The sequence below is a fragment of the Sinocyclocheilus anshuiensis genome, unplaced genomic scaffold (genome assembly GCF_001515605.1).
Source record: "Sinocyclocheilus anshuiensis isolate Anshui unplaced genomic scaffold, SAMN03320099.WGS_v1.1 scaffold714, whole genome shotgun sequence".
Taxonomy (NCBI): domain Eukaryota; kingdom Metazoa; phylum Chordata; class Actinopteri; order Cypriniformes; family Cyprinidae; genus Sinocyclocheilus; species Sinocyclocheilus anshuiensis.
The window spans coordinates 802,577-818,013 of NW_015546068.1; the positions used below are offsets into that span (position 1 = coordinate 802,577).

Here is a 15,437-nt window from a genome sequence, read left to right on the forward strand (position 1 = left end):
ATCCCCAAATTGTAAGTCGCTTTGGATAAAAGCGTCTGCAAAATGACTAAATGTAAATGTAAATGTAAAATTATTATTAGAAAAACTAAAACCATTAAAAACATTTTCGTTACATTAAATAAATTTAAATTAAATTAAATAACATTTTTTTAAACTAAACTTGCCAGCTAGTTTCTCATTTTAATTTAGTTTAACCTGATGTACTAAAATTACTAAAATAAATAAAAATTAAACTATATAGACATACTTAAAAAAAGTGTAAAAAATAAATAAAATTAAAATAAAAAACTATATATAAAAAAAAAAAAAAAAAAAAAAAAAAAAAAAAAAAAAAAAAAAAAAAAAAAAAAAGTATTAAATGAAAAAAACTATTTTTTTAAGTTTATCTAAAATTTAACTATAAAAATAATAATAAATAATTCAAGTAGTAGTATAGATTTAAATGCCATGTCAGCATCTGAGGCTATCTTCATGGCAAAAACTGAGTAGCAAAAACACAAAAAATAAAAACCAAGCAAAGAGGAAAAAAAACTATTAGGATTATACAAGATGTTTACATATGATAAAAGATGTTTACAAGATATACATAATTCTAAAACCTTTCTTATCTTACTAAACTCCTATCTTACTAAGCTTCCTACATACATTGTCTACTTGCATTAAAAGTGGATCAGTTCAATAAAATAGGTTTAATGGAAAGAGAGGGTCTTACAAAACATATATAGAGTTGGGTCTTCACCTTTAAGCAGAAATGCATGAGTCAAAACTACCTCAAAATATTAATAAAGCTATAATAATATCTCAATGATACTAAAATAACACTGACAGCAACATTCTTTCATAATAATTAGCTCGGAGCAACAACAATTGCAATCTAATGATGATGATATCATGATTCATCCTGACATATGTATCACAGTGAATCATAGTGTGCGCTAGTTTGTGCGTGACTCACTCGGCATGGAGTTCTCTGGGCTGCGCAGCAGAGCTTTCTGTAACGAGGGCAGCAGCTGCTCCTTAAACTCTGTGTGAGACATGTGGCGAAGCATCGAGCCGCTCTTATCCTGAAAACACACATCCAGCTTTAGGCTTTCTGATTTCGGCACTGCAAAGATTTATTATACAACAAAGACAGCGCAGATTCTCACCAGGATGTGCTGATGCGGTCTGGTCTTACTCATGAGAACCGTCTTCACGTACAGGTCCAAGAGAGCCGCCTGAAACACAACAGTGTTGCTACTGTTAAAACTAAAGAATACTCGCTAACTAATAGCAAACTAACAGTTAAACTAGTAAAAATAGTTTTCGTTCAACTAAATAATGCTGAAAGAAAAAAGAAATAAATTAGATGCTTAAATTCTTCAATTTAAACTTAACTTGAAAAAACTTAAATTCAATTAATTAGAAATGTTGCTTTGGCACCTAACTGGAATAAACAAGTTTAAAGTACTAAAATTACTAAAACTGGAATAAAAATAAATTAAAGCTAAACAGAAGTATATATAATAAAAAAAAACGAATAAAAATGACAAAAGCACATAATAAAATTAATAAATATTAAACTAAAATTAAAATACAAAAATAAAAGCTAATTGAAAATATTAATACCGTATTTTCCAAAAAAATAAGTCACACCTGAGTATAAGCAACATCTGGGAAAAAATGCATTATTGAGAGGAAAAAAACAAAACAATAAGTCGAATTGGTGTCCAAGTCACGCGTTATTCTATAATAATTTCAAATATCGGCAAATGAAATGTTTAGACACATTATGAACACTAAGCATTCATTCTAAACAACATTTATCCCATTATAAACAAACCTATAAAGCAAAACGGCGTTGGGCTCACATCTCTCTCGCACTCTCTCGCAAGTCGTAGCACATTTCAGATGATAAAAAACTAGACTTATATACTGTGACTTATACAAATAGTAGAACTGGAATATAAAAAAACCTTTAAATAACACTGAATCAGAAGCAGCAGCGCAGTGGACACATTTGACAGGTTTAGCACAGGAATGACAAGGGCTTGAGTCCAAGTCACGCGTTATTCTATAATAATTTAAAATATCGGCAAATGAAATGTTTAGACACATTATAAGCACTAAGCATTCATTCTAAACAACATTTATCCCATTATAAACAAACCTATAAAGCAAAACGGCGTTGGGCTCACATCTCTCTCGCACTCTGCACAAATCCAAACGTTTCCATATTCACAATGTAGCCTAAACATTTGATTGCTAAGCTACTATTTATTATGTAAACATTCTTTTTTATTATAGTACATTATGTATAAGTCGTAGCACATTTCAGATGATAAAAAACTAGACTTATATACTGTGACTTATACAAATAGTAGAACTGGAATATAAAAAAACCTTTAAATAACACTGAATCAGAAGCAGCAGCGCAGTGGACACATTTGACAGGTTTAGCACAGGAATGACAAGGGCTTGAGTTTTCCACCTTGTGTTTGTTGATAGTGGTGATGTCTTTGTGCGCTGTGCAGAAATCCACACACAAGCCCAGCAGCGGCACAGACACACAGCTCTGATCCAAACTCAGCAGAGTGCTCATGTACTGATCCACCAGACCCGGGTTCTGGAGAAACACAGACCGTTTATGAATTGAAATCTATAGGGTGCATGTTTTAAACAGATCACAGAAAGACGATTGTTATACTTCATCTGAACAATAGTAAAAATTTATTAGACGCAAGCTTTTACATTTACAGAGAAAGATTTAGGTTTAAAAAGTGTTTGGGGTCAATAGGATCTTTAAAAAAATGTAATTAATACTTTTATTCAGTAAGTATGCATTGAACTAATCAAAAGTGACATTAAAGACATTTATAATGTTACTAAAGATTTCTATTTCAAATAAATGCAGTTCTTTTGAACTTTCTATTCATCAAAGAATCCTGAAAACAAATGCATCACGGTTTCAAAAAAAAATAAAAAATGAAGCAGCTCAACTGTTTGATAATAATCAAAAAATGTTTGTTGAGCAGCAAATCAGCATATTAGAATGATTTCTGAAGAATCATGTGACACTGAAGACTGGAGTAATGATGCTGAAAATTCAATAAATTACACTTTACAATAGACTACAATAGAAAACAGTTATTTTAAATAGAAATAATGTCATAATATTACTGTTTTTACTGTATTTTTGATCAAATCAATGCAGCCTTGATGAGCAGAAGAGACTCTCTCTCAAAAACATTACAAATCTTAGCACCCTCAGTCTTTTTAACTGTAGTGTACAAGACGTCAGAGTGAATTCCTGTAGCTTTACCTCCTTCCACAGCTTGTTAAAGCATTTGCTGATTGACTTGAGAGCATTCCCTGAGGCTCCGCCCACCACCTCCGCCAGCAGCAAACTCTGAACCTCAACCTGATTGGAGGAGACACAAAGAGAGAATATGATTGGACAGACCACATGTAAAGATCGCAAAACAATAAAAAGTAAGCCATACAGGTTTGGAACTCCTGCTAAATTCAACTATGAATGATAAATATAGCAAATTAACTCTCTGAATGGCAAACACTACTGACCAGTTTCTTCCATTTTTCACCTTCTCTCCTGTCTGCGGAGGGGAAGACGGTCTGAACGATCAAGCAGGTCCAGGGCAGGGCGCAGCAGGCTCCTGAAGCCGTGCTCTTCCTGTGGACATTTGACATTATATCTGATTGCACCTCATGGTTGTTCGCGTCTGATAACTATTAGGGGTGCGACGATACATAAATTCTGCGATTTTCCGAATGCATCGCGATTCTCTCTGGAATCGATTCTGAGCTTAGTTTTTAACAGCAGATGGCGCTCTAGGCTAGTGTTTAACCGCTAAGAGCGCTCGTGCGTTCCGCGACGAAAAAGGGTTTAAAAGTGTAATACTGCTTTAAATTGTTGTTTTCCCTCAAAAAATAACACATTTTCTGTTTAATTTAATTGCAGTTTTGTTTTTCTGAGCAAAAAATAAACATCATACATTTTTCCCTGATTTACAGAAGAGACCCACTAAAATGTCATTCAGTGTAACAATCTTGTCAGACATATTTACAACAAAAATCAATTTATGACATATTAAAAGACTACTTACTTTCAAACCAAATACTAATTAGTTGTAATTTTACATTTTTTTAATTTGCCACTATCCTAAGTTTTGCCCATGTGTCAGTAAGAATTTTTTACGCATTTAAAACACAATCAAATTTAATATGCTCCCTTATTCTTTTACATATTTTAATATGTACACGTCAGAATAAGCATGTTATGTAACATTATTTCAACCAAATTTTGACATTTTATTCTCCAAAAACTTATTTGAAACCTTAAAAATAGACACTTTACTTACATTTAATGTGCTTTCTATGGACATAAAATCACTTTTCTACATTTCTTTTGATGCGGACATCTTAATGTCCTTGACCCATGTACATTCTACTCTACAATAATATATTTCCGTCACAGTTTTTTATTTTGATGGGTTGTCATGAAGAACTTTGAGTATCTGTTTGTATATAACATGACAATAGCTTTTCTCGAATGAAACGGTGAAATGCTGGTGAAGTGTCTCTCAGAGCAGCTCTGGAGATGAACTTCATGTGTTCACGTCCTCTTATAGTGAGACGGCAGACGCTTCAGCATGTGTAGAAGACGAAACTGCGGCGCTCAATCACACAGAGATACCCAGACTTCATATTAAATAGCAGTCCTTTGGCGTATTAATATTCAGACTCTATTTCATATCGTGATCTAATTCACTGTACAGTGCCACTTTTGATTTATTCATCTAAATTTTGCCTAATTTCCTGACATTCCATGTCAGTTTTTTTGACTGGATTCTGCGATTCCGTCCATTACAGAAATCACAGGGCTCTGTATAAATGCGGTGGTCACTCACCCGGGCATCACGCCCCTGCTGACCACCCCGCAGCTCAGCAGACCGGGAGGGAGGTTGGTCGCAATGGCATCAGGCTGCGATTGGACGAGCACCTCGATGACCGAGAGCAAAGCTCGCCGAGACGCAGCATCCCTGAGAAGAGAAATCAAGCCCACCCTCAGTATAAAAACATGCTTTAATGGACAGAGGAGAGGAAACGGCTCGCACTCACCTGTATCTGTGCAGAGTGAGATAGAAGAGCTTGCACAGTCCTTTAATGGCTGGCTCAGGAAGATCTGAGGAGAGATTTAACCACAAAGAATTAGAGGATTCAAATCAAAGTCATTCACACCGTCACATCATTCCAAACCCATATCTGAAGATGCACACGTGAGAACGCAGAGGTAACAGACACTACTGCTCAAAAGTAGAGTTTTTTTTTTAAAGAAATTAATACTTCTATTCAGTAAGGATGCATTAAACTGATCAAAAGTGACAGTGAAGACATACAGAAGATTTCTATTCAAATAAATGCTGTTCTTTTAAACTTTCTATTCAACAAAGACCCTCAAAAATAAAATGCATCACAGTTTACACAATGTACGGAGTAGCACAACTGTTGATACTAATAATAAATGTTTTTGAGCAGAAAATCGGCATATTAGAATGATTTCTGATGCTGAAAATTCAGCTTTGCATAACAGAAATAAATTACATTTTAACATATATTCAAATAGAAAACAGTTATTTTAAAATTCCAATAATATTTCACATTTTTACTGTATTTTTGATCAAATAAATGTTGTCTTTGTGAGCGGAAGAGACTCTTTCAAAAACATTTTTAAAAAGTAGTGCAGGACTTCTAATGACTTGAAATGTAGTGAGCAACTGATGCTTTAACAGTGTTTTTGTCACTAAACACGTCAAATTATTTCTTTAGTCGGATACAACAGCAGGCAGAAAAACTCACCCTTTCCTCTCACACAGTCCTTCAGTTCTTGAAGAATTTCTTTGCGCTCTTTAACGCTGGACGACGTGACTTTCACAGCGAATCTCTTCAGTGTGTCTGAAACCTGCCCCTGCAAACACAGAAAACAGCCATCAGACGCTGCTTAGACACATGCAGCTAAATCAAAATATGGATATCATATCACAGCTCACCACGGTAAACAGTGCTCCCACCACAATATTAATCACTCAATGTATTGTTACTATAAGAGAGCATGAGCTGACATTGTATTAGTCACCTGACAGACGGATATTCATTCGTTATGGTTTGATATTAGTAGTTCAGGCATGAATTAAGATTACCATGGTACATTTCCATAAGTGACTCCTTACACAAAGTACAGTGACGGCATCAGGTGATTGTTTGATCAGGTATTTACACAGCATTTTGAAGATTACCGTGATAATACACTGCTATATTTCCAACAAAAAAAACCACATGGTTTTACTAGGATACTATGTCCAGAAACATGGTACTTCTGGCACTTTCTACGGTGTGTTTGATAATAAGTGGGTGACACGCTTAAAACAGTATCGTTCTCTTTCAAAATACGGTTAAATCCTAATAAATGTGTGTGTTATGCAACTGTGCTATCATTAATGTTGTTTATCAGTTAATGCACATTCATGCACTAGCGCGCACGCAAAGCGTTTTCTAATGTATCTGAACATCACGCGCTCACAGATCATGCATCATCTTCTTTGAAAACTCGTAAGAAAGCGGCGAAATACAGAAGAAAAGTTAGCGTTTTAATGTTCACGCAGCAGCGGATCGAGTCACACCAACCTGCGTGTCCGCCGCCATCTTGCCGACCTCGATCTGGAAAGGATATAAGTCGTCACTTCCGGAGTCATTACCGTGATCAGCCACGTGCTTCTCCGGCCTTGAGTTTGTCTTTAGAGGGCGCCGGTCAGCACATCAAATATTCAACAGGCCTGAAACTTTTAAGTATATAAATAAGCATGTTCTCTTCTTTTCAACAAATTATTAGTAAATAAAATAATCAAACATGTTATTTAAGCTGTCCATTCTTTTTATAACGTTTTTTACCAATCAAAATTACATTTACATTTAGTCATTTAGCAGACGCTTTTATCTAAAGAGATAACATTAAATACAATTTAAATTTACATGTTATACATCCCCAAAGTAAAAATTAATAATAATAAAAAGGAAATAAGACGAAAATAATAACAAAATAATAGTAATAATAAATAATAAAATAATAATAAGAAAAAAGCTACAAAAAAGCCTAAATAGAGCTGTCGATTTTAGGGATCTACCCAGTGTGAGACAAAAATATTTTTTTTTTACCAATCAAAATTAAAGAGATAACATAACATAAAATAAAATAAAAATGTTAATACATCCCCAAAGTAAACAAAAAAAAAAAAAATATATATAATAAAAAAATAAATAAAAAAAAATGAATACATAATAAAATAATAACAAGAAAAAGCTACAAAAAAAAAAAAAAGCCTAAATAGAGCGGTCAATTTTAGGGATCTATCCAGTGTGAGACAAAAATAAGGTTGCCTGCCCCTAAATAAAAGTTAAAGTTATACACAATATGTGGGACACAAGTCCCATAGCTAAATTTATAGATATTTTGGAAAATGAAAACTAATCCACTACAAAGAAATAGAATATATATTGAGCAGATTGTGTCAACATTGCAATTGATTATTTATTAGATACGGCCAAAAAGACCAAAAAAGGTAGTAGATTTTACTGTTTTATGTACAAATGTCAAGACAAAATGTGCTGAGGTTTCAATATGATTTAAATAATAATAAACAACATCAGGAGGAAAAATATTCAGTGCATTAAAACACCAAATTTATTTGTATATAATTGCATGAATTGAAACAGTAACCAACACTCACAGAACAAAATGTGACGGTGTTACAGGAGAAAAAAAAATATGCATAGCTGTTTTCACATTGGGTAAATGATCATATTTGCAAAGGGACACCAAAAGAATGATTTATGAACAGAAATAGAAAAGCGTCAGATCAATTTATAAGATAGAAAATCTCAAAATAAACAAAGGCACAACATTCGACCAGTGTAAATGTGTGATTAAAACACATAAGGATATCATATGATCCCTATATTTCCACCGCACCTTTTTTTTGGCACATAGCAATTAGGAGCAAAACAAAACAGCGACAGATTATTACAATTGAGTTATCAAAGAAGGCATATTCAAAGTGAATCAAATCAAAACAAGTATCTTCTACTTTCAAAGTAGCGTTTTCTGATGAGACAGAATGTCATGTACAGATCTCTGGCACATCGGTCATATAAAAGCTTTCACATAATAAACACTTGCTGGTATATTTGTCCAATGAATCCAACAAATCATATTTGCAGTCTTTGTTGACAAGCCACACTGTTCCAACAGACACCAGGGACTGTATATATTTAATATTCTTAATCTGAAAATCACTTCTATTTCCAGTGACAACACGTTTCTAAAAATATAAGAAAGTCTTCATCGATTCACCCCTTCATAACACCACGAGTTTTCAAAACTCGCCCTTTAAAATGATTGAAAGACACTTAAGACTTTCATGCAAAACAGAAAAAAAAAAATCTAAAAGAGAGAGAAAAGAATTAGTATAATATCACAATATCATAATACAGCAGTTACAATATTGTCTAGAATTGTCTCTGAGAGTGAGCAAGACAATATCAGATACTCACTTGAATTCAAGGGTTGAGAATTGCACAATATTGTCACAGCTATTTAGATGAACAATATCACATCTTTGATTTCTGTTAAAGGAATAGTTCACCCAAAAATGAAAATATGCTGAAAAAGTGCTCGCCCTCAGGCCATCTAAGATTAGGATGAGTTTGTTTCTTCATCAGATTCGGAGAAGTGTAGCATTGCATCAGTGTCTCAGCAATGGATGCTCTGCAGTGAATGGGTGCCGTCAGAATGAGAGTCCAAACAGCTGATAAAAACATCACAATAATTCACACCACTCCAATCCATCAGTTAACATCCTGTGAAGCCAAAAGCTGTGTGTTTGTAAGAAACAAATCCATCAAGACGTTGTTAACTTCAAATGCTTTTGGCTAAAATACGAGTTTATAATTCATACGAAAACTTCCATCAGTGAAAAAGTTGTCTCGTCTAAATTAGGAGAGAAATATGCACAGATCGAGCACTTAAAAAGTTACAAACATGCAGCTTTTGGCTTTACAAGACATTAACTGATGGACTGGAGTGGTGTGGATTACTGTGATTTTTTTATCAGCTGTTTGGACTCTCATTCTGACGGCACCCATTCACTGCAGAGCATCCATTTCTCCAAACCTGATGAAGAAACAAATTCACATCTTGAATGGCTAAGGGTGAGCACATTTTCAGCAAACATTCATTTTTGGGTGAACTACTCCTTCGAGTGGATCATTAGAATCATTAGTGGTTTTGTAGTGACTGTTTTGTGAATAAAACCTAAATAGTCAATCATTCTATACTACAAAAATTTTCCCAAAATGAAATATGTGACTGGCTCCTTCAGGGGAATAGTCTGGAATATTCTGGGTTAAATAATAATAAAAACCTAAGCTCTATTGACACCAGATAATATAGTTTAGATTTATCAGTGTAAAAATGAAGGAAATATATGTTTACAGTGGAACCAGTGTCATGGTTATACTTTGAAAACTGTAAACACATTTTTGCCTTTGATTTAAGAAATTAAAGAACAAATAGAAATGATTTTCTGTGGCTTAAATTGTATTTAATCCCATATATTCCTTTAATAAAAGAATACTTTGAGATGAGATGCATAAACTCCAGCGAATTCCACACAAGACGGCAGCAGAAGTGAGCATTAACAGTAGGATACATTCATATCTATGGGTTCCAGATGTCAGTAATAATTAAACTAATCATTAGAAGTTACTACACAGACTTCATGAGGAATAATCCGAACTTCAGTCTCTCAATTACAACTTCACCATAGATTAGAAACTTCATGTTATATCTTGTATGCAAAACTACACGTTTGGTATACTTTGTCTTTTAAATTCAGTTAAATTTGTGTTACAAAACAAGGCACTAAAAGTAGCAATTCTTTGAGGTGACAATTAATGCTAAAATGATGCAAATGCGGCAACTAGATGTTTTCATAGCAAGAACATATCCGGGCCATATTTCACACCTAAATAAAAAGAAAGAACGATAAATTATATTTTGCGTAAAACTAAATGAAGCCTATTTTAGGAGTAATAACAATGAAGGATTTATACTTTATATTACTATTTGTTTTACTGAGTTTAAAACAACAACAACATTCTGAGTATTATTAGTAAACAAATTTTTTTTTTAAAGAAATACAACAATAATACTAATAATAATAATAATAATTATTATTATTATAATTATAAAAATGTTGTTATTGGACAGGATATTTTTTCATTATATTACAGTAATGAGAATGAGATTTTATCTGTAACACAATAATGAAAAATAAGGTAGAAAATGTGTTTGTTTCTGAAAATAATGTCACAATGCAAAAAAAACAAAATATGTATGTATATATATATATATATATATATATATATATATATATATATATATTCTTAAAATGGCTTAAATGTTTTTAATGGAAAATATAATTTCTTATCTTTCCTCTTGGTTTCAGACTGAAATATGACCTGGATTCGTTCATGAGAGTCACCAGTAATTATTGGCTCTAGTTGGTTATTCGTTTGAATTCCAGTCACTCATTTAGCGGTTTTCATTTACCTCTGTTGATTGTGTCTCATACGTTCATGCTGCACACGTTTCCCATCATCCCTCCTGAACTGTTCTCATCATCAAACAGTTTCTGGCCAGCTCATCCAGTGAGCAGAAAACATTCACACACTTTCTCTAAAAAGAACTCTACAGTCTCAGCTGAACTTTCCTCTAATACCCTCTAAAAACAGCCTGGCTTTTGACAAACATTATTTCTGTTTTTTACTGTATTTTTTAATCAAATGAAGGCAGTAGAAGAGACTACTTTTAAAAACATTAAAGAAATTTAAATTATTCCAAACTTTTGACCAAGTCTATATTCAAAACTAAAGCAACAGACCACTTAAAAAAACATTATCATATACTAACCCTGCACACAAAACACTCTGGATGCCAGAGGGCACTCAGGGCAGAGATGTAATTCTCCAGGATGGCACGAGCACAGCCTCCACATTTAGGAGCAAAGAGATCGAAGTAGTCTTTACGACAGTACGCCTTTCCATCTTTCTCATGAAATCCTGAAAAATAATGGAACAAAGATGTATTTACAACAAGTATGCAATAATACAAACAAAGAAAAAATTAGTTTGGTGGCTTTTCGTCTGTGCCTGTAAGCTTAGAGGTCAACAGTAGAGTCCAAAAGTTGAATTTAATTACAAATTGTACAAATTGTGTAATTTCATTACACTGAGTGCAGAGTTCTTTTTAATTTCAGTATTTGTTTTGTCACCCTTTTAGTTTAAAGGGCACCCATTAAGCTTTTTTGGATTTTTAATGCAGATGTTTATGCAAAGTGTGAAATTTTCTAGCAAAAATTAAATTACAAACTTGTGAATGAGCAAAATATGAATAATTGTGGGTACTTGTAATGATCGGACTCTTCTGTAAGCATTTACTCACCTTCAGAACCGAAGAACGCCCCACACTGAGCACAGAAAAAGTGCTCGGGATGCCACGTTCTATCTAACGCTGTCACCACTTTCTGTGAGGTGAGAAAAATTTACATTTTTATCATCTGCAGCAAGCTGTCAATTACCACAGGAACCGATTTCCACTTGTGTCTCAAAAATCTAAATGAAAAACAGTAATCACTTACAATGGACGTGACACTAAATTAATGCATACAGGCTGCCATAATAAACACTGGCTTTGTTCGCACTGAACACAAATCTGGCCACATATAAATATGGATTGCATCGACTGAGTAAACATATTGAATGTGCTTATTCTGCTGTTCAGACTAAAAAATCGTTTGTTCTCACATCCAGTATGGGTCCGTTACAGTAGTAGCAGCGCGGAGAGAATAAATGATGGTAATCTCTCTCGCAGTATGGCTGTCCTTCCCTCTCAAAGAAGTTTCTGGAACCAATCTCCTCCTGGCAGTGTGTGCACACAAAATGCTCTGGATGCCATGTGCGCCCCATAGCAGTTACCACCTGTACAGAAACACACACATCCTTTGTTTAGATGTGTCCAGCTCTTTCTACCTAGACACACAGCATGCAATCTTAGCTTAGAATGTCTCTTCCACATTTAAATGGCAGCAGTTATGTCAGTTCTTAAAAAAAGCCAGGGAGTGATACTGCTGAAATATCCAATTACAGGCCTATTTCAAATCTACCTTTCCTGGAGAAAGTTCTTGAGCGTGTGGTTGTTGGCCAACTGCAGCATCATCTTTCTATGAACAGTCTTCTAGAAACATTTCAATCCGGGTTTAGGTCTGGACATACCACGGAGACTGCTCTATTGAGGGTTATGAATGACCTACTCATTATAGCGGATTCTGGAGCTTGTGGCATTTTGGTTTTGTTCGATCTTAATGCTACATTCAATACAATATGTCATGCTACATTACTGGACAGACTTCATAGGTGGGTTGGTATTTCGGGCACTGTGTTTAACTGGTTTGAATCTTACCTTTCAGAATACTCCTAATTAGTTTTTCTGGGTACTAATAGATCTCAGACGGTTCCATTGTGACAGGGTGTCCCTCAAGGGTCAGTCTTGGGTCCTATCTTATTTAGTGTTTATATGCTGCCTCTGGGGCAGATTATCCAGAAGTATGGCCTTGGCTATCATTGTTATGCGGACGACACCCAGATTTATATTAGCCTGATCTTGTTCCTGCCTCTTCGACTCTCTCTGATTATTTGCTGGAAATTAAGGCATGGATCAAAAACACAACTTTCTTAAACTCATTGTTATAAAACTGAAATCGTATTAATTGGTACTCTTACTAATGTTAATAAGTAACAGTTTTAAACGTACTGTTGACAATAGCCAAGTATCCACTTCTGTCCAGGTGCGGAACTTGGGGGTGATTTTTGATGCTCATCTGACTTTTAATGCTCATTTTAAAAACATTACAAAGGCTGCTTTTTTCATTTTCGGAACATTGCCAGTCTTAGACCTTTTCTCTCTAGGCCTGATGCAGAGAGGCTTGTTCATGCCTTTATTACATCAAGGCTTGATTATTGTAATTCCCTTTTTGCAGGTTTATCAGCAAATTCTATTAAGAGGTTGCAATATATTGAAAATTCAACTGCACGTGTTTTGACTTATTCATCTTCACGCCACCACATTGGTCCTGTGCTTCGGCAGCTGCACTGGCTCCCAGTCCAATCATGCATTGATATTAAAATTCTTATTTTGGCTTATAAAGCAGTACATGGGTTGGCTCCAGTTTACATCCGTGATTTGGTTACACCATCTATGCCCTCTCGTTCTCTTCGTTCTGCTGGCTCTCTCTCCTTTATCAGCCTTATTGTAATTAAAAAAGTTATAGAACGCATTACCTATATTTATTAGGAATGTTTATTCTCTTGATTGTTTTAAAAAACTTCTTAAGACATCTTTTTAGTGAAGCTTTTAATTTGTAACTATAACTGTGATCTTTGATTTTTTATATTATGTTTTGTTTTTATTTCTTGTTTTGTTTCTGTAACCGTTGTAGCGCTTTGAGTTTGAGAAAGGTGCATTACAAATAAAATGTATCATTATTATTATTATTAGCTGAAAGCTAAAATCCTCTGTGTGTTTGTGTTGTAGCTCTCTGCCTCCCTCACCTGGCCAACAATGGGTTTGCAGCAGGCGCCACACACTCCCTTAGCAACCGTCTGCACTCCCAGCTTGTGGAGGTCAGACTGAAGACTGCCCAGCATGTTGTCCAGTTTATTAACCTGTGGTTGCGGACCCTTATATCTAGAGGAAGACACCGATAAGACAGAAGACGAGAGAGAAAAAGATGGAAAGTAGGAATGAAGAAGAAAGAAGCAGGTGATTACAGAGAAACTTCAACGCAATTAAGCAAAAGAATTTCAGGAATTGAATGGAAACAGAATTTGCTGAATCCGTAGATCCTTCCCGTCTACCTTATCCACCTCCCTGTTGTGGTCTTCTCGTGAGCGTTTGGGGTTGGACATGACAATGACGCCTTCTGTGAGCCAATCGTCTGGCTGCTGCTTTTTCGGACGATCCTTACGGGCAATTCCCAGCTTGCCTTGCAGTTCCTCAATGAGCCGGTCCTGGGAGTTGCTCTTGTGGAAAATCAGGGGGCCCATCTTCCTTCGTCTCATTAAAATTCTTATTTTGGCTTATAAAGCAGTACATGGGTTGGCTCCAGTTTACATCCGTGATTTGGTTACACCATCTATGCCCTCTCGTTCTCTTCGTTCTGCTGGCTCTCTCTCCTTTATCAGCCTTATTGTAATTAAAAAAGTTATAGAACGCATTACCTATATTTATTAGGAATGTTTATTCTCTTGATTGTTTTAAAAAACTTCTTAAGACATCTTTTTAGTGAAGCTTTTAATTTGTAACTATAACTGTGATCTTTGATTTTTTATATTATGTTTTGTTTTTATTTCTTGTTTTGTTTCTGTAACCGTTGTAGCGCTTTGAGTTTGAGAAAGGTGCATTACAAATAAAATGTATCATTATTATTATTATTAGCTGAAAGCTAAAATCCTCTGTGTGTTTGTGTTGTAGCTCTCTGCCTCCCTCACCTGGCCAACAATGGGTTTGCAGCAGGCGCCACACACTCCCTTAGCAACCGTCTGCACTCCCAGCTTGTGGAGGTCAGACTGAAGACTGCCCAGCATGTTGTCCAGTTTATTAACCTGTGGTTGCGGACCCTTCCCCTGGGCCATAATCTACAGAGAGATAGAACAAAAGATCAAGAATCAAAAAAAGTCTTCAATGCAAAACAATTACACACAACCACCTAAGAAATTCAATAAGATGACAGTTTCTGAAGGAACAGAATTGGTTATATAATTACTATAATATTATGTTATTTTCTTCCAAGTTACAGTTCTTGATCATGTAAATATAAAATCTGGTGTATTTTTGTCAATGTCCCACTACACAGAAAAATGTCCCCAATTTACATTTTTGTCTTAAGCATATTTTGGACAAAATTTATGGATTACACCAAAACCGAACTGTGAGCGTATTCAAGATTTTATGATACTAATGACAGCATAATTTAGTAAAGAACTGTAATCCAATCACATCATTCACAGAGCAAATATTAACACCCCTAATCAATACAACACGGTCTCAAACTGAGTGTTTGTCTCAAACTCTCCCTGGGGCGCATCTAATCTAATCTAATATTTATGACCAGGGTAGGAGGCTGAGCACACACACAAAACATCTCCAAGCTCTCAAGCACACAACATTCAATTTACAAATCACAAGTTTTGTGATTGTTCTAGGAGAGGACAGTAAGACAGAAGCTCAGCCAATGACAGCACGTCTGCACCTGCAGTGGAGGGAAGAG

At 34.9% G+C, this 15,437-nt stretch overlaps 2 protein-coding genes across 2 annotated transcripts in view; both read right to left on the minus strand.

Moving 5' to 3' along the window:
* LOC107699625 (eIF-2-alpha kinase activator GCN1-like) overlaps nt 1-6,750 on the minus strand; it is a 51,969-nt gene extending 45,219 nt beyond the window's left edge. The window contains exons 1-9 of the mRNA XM_016500943.1: nt 6,682-6,750; nt 5,857-5,965; nt 5,119-5,182; nt 4,908-5,039; nt 3,562-3,670; nt 3,302-3,400; nt 2,471-2,605; nt 1,149-1,217; nt 956-1,064 (exon numbers count right to left, since the gene is read on the minus strand). Of these exons, the coding sequence (XP_016356429.1) occupies nt 956-1,064; nt 1,149-1,217; nt 2,471-2,605; nt 3,302-3,400; nt 3,562-3,670; nt 4,908-5,039; nt 5,119-5,182; nt 5,857-5,965; nt 6,682-6,699 (844 nt within the window). The 5' untranslated portion in view covers nt 6,700-6,750. The remainder of the gene's footprint in view (nt 1-955; nt 1,065-1,148; nt 1,218-2,470; nt 2,606-3,301; nt 3,401-3,561; nt 3,671-4,907; nt 5,040-5,118; nt 5,183-5,856; nt 5,966-6,681) is intronic.
* A 3,320-nt stretch (nt 6,751-10,070) lies between these two features.
* On the minus strand, nt 10,071-15,424 carry LOC107699626 (paxillin-like). The gene is made up of 7 exons (XM_016500944.1): nt 15,420-15,424; nt 14,773-14,805; nt 13,720-13,833; nt 11,917-12,090; nt 11,555-11,636; nt 11,024-11,172; nt 10,071-10,076 (listed from the first exon to the last, which is right to left on the minus strand). The coding sequence occupies exons 2-7, from the start codon at nt 14,800-14,802 to the stop codon at nt 10,071-10,073; spliced, it is 555 nt and encodes a 184-aa protein (XP_016356430.1). The 5' UTR covers nt 14,803-14,805; nt 15,420-15,424.
* Nucleotides 15,425-15,437: the final 13 nt, after the last annotated feature.